Here is a 4,673-nt window from a genome sequence, read left to right as displayed (position 1 = left end):
TGTACCTGTGTATTTTTTTAAATCCTTGTCACATTTATTTTATTCAATAAACCTATGTGGTTTCTGTTGATATTGATGACGTGCCTTTTGGCTGTTGGGCATCATCATGTTCCCTGCCAAAATCAAAACGAGCAGTCTAACATTGGGAGCATCCAACAATTAATCAACGCTTCACAAACCAATCAAGAACCACAACCTGCAAGAGATGATGTTGACACTGAAGCTAGAGCTGAATTTGCTCTGGACGTTACAAAGGCCGCTTGCTCGACTGCAACAGAAACGGCGTCCGAGGAAGAAGAAGTGATCGGCAATTGCTCAGTTGACAACGATGCAGTCGACACGGATAATGATATTTGATCAGGCAAACGATCTCAAGAACGAAAAAAAATTTACTACGTTGATTCTGTGCGGCTTTTGGAAATCATAAAAGACCGTTGGGAGGTATTAAGTGAGAAAAAAATAAGGAAAATAACTTCTGTACTGGATATAATGTTTTCAAAGAGCAACCGGCTTTGCCTGCTTTACGTGGGGCTAATTAAGAGCAAGCACCAACCAACTATAGAAAAATACCTGTTGATGTTAAACAGCTGAAAGATTATCTTGGTATTACAATGCAAATACTATTATCAGCCTTAAACTAACAAATTCTTTTCCTAGCCTTTGATTTTAAAATTCGGGGGATTTCTGTTTTGATGCAGATCAGTGAACTAACTCTTAAACGTAGAATCACGGTCTAACAGGAGAGGTAGACTAACGCCCTATCCCAGTGATCAGCCGGAAAAATCAAGGGACTTAGAAGCTTCCTCAAAATGCCGCTTGGATCGCGGGCGTAGCTTGGTACCAAGCTGTGTGTAAAGCGTCTGTCATTGCGGGGTGTTCTGTGGTTCTGTCTTACAGATCTTGTTGTGCGTTTTGAATTTTTAACTGATTTCACACCTTTAATGCCTTTAATTTTCATTTGTCTTGTATATCAAAATGGTACAGTGCTTTGTGACGGGTTGCTCTATAGGATTTCTCAGATGTAAAGAAAAAATTACAAAATTTCGTGCTCCCAGAGACGAAAAACAATTTATTCTATGGCAGAAAACTATTCCAAGAAGTGACAGAAAGCTGACCAAACAGGACTATGTGTGTGCAAAGCACTTCAAAGATAAAGATTTAACCAAAGAGAGAACCATTTTCAATGAGGTATTTCCTCCAATCGGTATTTCCAAGATTTGGAAGTTGGCAGCTGAAGCCATTCCTACGCTAAATCTATGTAATTGCAGTATGTCTATAATTTTGTATCTTAAATAATCATTCATCTGTTTCACTTTTTTAGGGGGTGACAACGATAAAGTAAAAAAGAAAATGAAGAAGAATAGTAAACGGAATGTTGATCCTGAAAAGTGGCAAAATGAGCTTGATTTTCCCAACAGTCCTGAGCCCATTAAAGAGCCAGACAGTCAAGAAACTCTGGAATCGAACATCACACCTGATTTGCAGCTGATGTTGAGATGCTGGATCCTCTAGAATATGTTGATGAGCCCATCGTAGAAGCAGTCAACAACCTTATTTGTGATCCCACAAGAGCAAAGCTTCCCGAACATTGGAAATGGTGTCTTACTGATGAAGATCTACAACAGGATGATCCCGTAGCTTACAGCAAGATAACTGCTGTTAGATTTGGCGTTTGTAACGACTTCACATTTCCCATCAAAATGATTACAGTTGTAGGTGGTGAAGTGTTTTACACTGTCAAGGGGGTTCAAGTCACACCACCTAATTTCCTGCCAAAATCATTCAGCACAGTAGAAGAACTCACTGACTTGTTGGCTCGCTTTGACTCAACCAATATTTGTGGTGGTTTCAAATTGGTTTGTAAGGGAGCACTAACACCCAGCATGAAAAAAGAGACAGTCAAGCAATTTGGTGAACGGAGATCGAAATTCTGCCCTCGACTTCTCCAGAAAGGCTCCACTTGCTATAGATGCGAACACCTGAATAAGTTAGTGGCTGGTAAATCACCGACCCCAAGTCCAATGGAGAGACTTCTTGACCGAAGCCAGAATCAACTTACAAAAATCGTCTGTTAAAGTGGCAATTACAACGTAAAGGAAAACTAATTAAGGTAGCAAACATAAGATATTTATTTGTAAGACCTTTTTTAATCGCATCTTGTTTTGTTTTTTTCAGGACTTAAGACAAGAAATCAAGGATTTAAGAAAAGACATGTCACGTGCGTGCGAGAGTGCCCTTCAAGATAAATTGTCTAGCCTTAATCCCAAGGTATTAAATCATTTCAATGAGACAGGCGATGAAACTGAATGTGGTTACTGTAACTGTTATGTAAGAGTTGTCTAAATTCCTACCCTACTTGTATTAATACCTCCCATTGACTTACACGACTACAGTTTTCCACCAAGAAGAATAACCAACGATGTGTGATCAGAACTTTCTCGAGTATTCTTACTAATTTTTAACAATTAATTGACATTAGCATCACTATTTTTCTTTCCACTGTGGTATTTATCTTTTTCCCGTGTATTTTTGTATGGCCTGATTATTCATACAAAGAATTGCATCTCATTTATGTCTTTTGTTTACAAGATTCTAATCTGTCTTATTTTTATCCATAGGAAGTTATGGTGATTAAGGCTATATTTAGAAAGGCTGAGCTAAAGAACTCAAGATGTATGCGGTATGATCCTGAATTTCTTTTAGAATGCGTGTTACTCCGCATCAAGAGCAAATCTACATATGATCATTTAAGAGCCAGCAACATTCTCCCTCTCCCTTGTCCAGAGACTATCCGTCGGCTATTAAGCTGCATGCCATGTAAATTTGGGCTTAATAGTTTTGCTTTATCGTCAAAGACGTTTCTATCTGGAAAGCCAAAGAGTATGTGTTACGGTAGTTTGGTGTGGGATGAAATGACCATAGCTGGTGATGTTTCTTTTGACCCAATGAAATTAGTTTTCGAGGGCTTTGTTGATTACGGAGAAGATGATGGGTTCAGTGAACCCATCACGTTAAAGAAACACGAGGGTGAATTAGCGGACCATGCACTAGTTTTGATTTTCAGGCCCTATCGATATTCGTGGATCCAGCCAATCGCCTGCTATGCGACCAAAGGAGCTTGTCCTGGTGGAGTGATCCACCAACTCATGGCCAGGGCAATAACCGTTCTTCATCAAAATGGTGCGATTGTGAAGTCAGTCGTTTGTGATGGGGCGCAAACAAATAAAACGGTAATGCGACTATGCGGCATCACGGGTAAATTCTCATCAATCCACAATACCTTCACTGATGGTAGAGAAAACGTACAAGATACCTGTCCGAGATCAGCTATGTCTGACATCGATGATGACGGAAACAACAACACAACTTCATTCGACCACCCCACACTTGATGAATCATCGATTTACTTCATGGTTGATGTCCCACACCTGCTAAAAACAATAAGAAACAACATTTTTACAGTGAAAACCGTCCAGGTATTTGACGTTATATTTGGATCTTTAATTTACCATTTTTTGCGATTCTCGTTAAGATATATTCAAAATCCTATCTGTTTTAGTTCAAAGGTAAAGTGGCGAAATTCAGTGACTTCGAATTGCTGTTTAAAACCAGCAGGATTGCAGGAACACCACTCAGTGGACTTCATAAGTTGAAAGAAACCCATCTTTACCCGACGTCGTTCCAAAAAACGAATGTGAGATTGGCCGCACAGGTTTTATCTAATTCAGTTGCAACTGCATTTCAGTATTTTCGTAAACAAGAAAATACCAAGGCATCTTTTGAGGGTAGGTTAAATAAAATAATTAGAATAACTGCAGCTTGACATGTAACAATAATTTATCTTGCAGATACCAATGGAACGGAGGAAATGGTCAGCCACATCAATGATGCTTTTGATGTAATGAATGGACGTTGCTATCAACAATCCATCCGTAGGACGTCATGGAAAAAAGACAGACAGGTATTGGACAAGCCTAATTAACTATATTGCTCCAGCTTTTGCGTATATTCCTAACTTTTAGTTAACTGGTATAATTTTGTTTATTAATCTGTTTCATAAATCTTGTTTATCATTTTGCATGACTAGAAATTGGAATCCTTGTTGGAGGCATTGTGGGAAACTGAACTTGCTTCCGATGCAGCAAATGTAAAGCCGTTCGCTTCACAGACGACATTGGAGGCGTTAAGAGTCACAGTGTTCAGTACCATCGAATTGACCGAGCACCTTTTTTCGAGCGAGATCAATTTTGAATTCGTGTTGACAGGAAAACTAAATCAGGATTGCATAGAGGTATGCTTACGTTAAAATTTAAATCGGATCACTGATAACTAACTTTAGATTTTCGTTAGCGATTTTTCAGAATCATTCGACAGGCTGGTGGTGGTACCGAGACGCCAACCGTACACTCCTTTCTGGCGCTTTTTCGCATGCTTTGCGTCTACTACCCTACCAAAACGACTATTGCCCATGCAAACGTTGAAGAGGAACGCATGTGGTTGTTAACGTCCTACAAGGACTGTATGCTGAATCGATTTAAAAAAGACAAGAAGGAAGAAAAGGCCAGAAAGCAAGCTCTTAAGGACAGACTTGCAAACGGAATGTCCGTGATCGACGGAACTGTGTTCAACATGTCCGCGTACAACAAATGCATTGATGATGTCGTTTACGATCT

General features: G+C 39.4%; 1 protein-coding gene across 1 annotated transcript; it reads left to right on the top strand.

Annotated features, from left to right (window-relative positions):
• Window positions 1-1,208: 1,208 nt before the first annotated feature.
• LOC124200705 lies at window positions 1,209-2,574 on the top strand. The gene is made up of 2 exons (XM_046597010.1): window positions 1,209-1,258; window positions 1,322-2,574. The coding sequence occupies exon 2, from the start codon at window positions 1,497-1,499 to the stop codon at window positions 2,073-2,075; it is 579 nt and encodes a 192-aa protein (XP_046452966.1). The 5' UTR covers window positions 1,209-1,258; window positions 1,322-1,496; the 3' UTR covers window positions 2,076-2,574.
• Window positions 2,575-4,673: the final 2,099 nt, after the last annotated feature.

This window comes from Daphnia pulex, chromosome 8 (genome assembly GCF_021134715.1).
Source record: "Daphnia pulex isolate KAP4 chromosome 8, ASM2113471v1".
NCBI classification, from domain to species: Eukaryota; Metazoa; Arthropoda; class Branchiopoda; order Diplostraca; family Daphniidae; genus Daphnia; species Daphnia pulex.
Note: the sequence above shows the minus strand (reverse complement) of the source record. Positions and strands in the feature narration are given on the sequence as shown.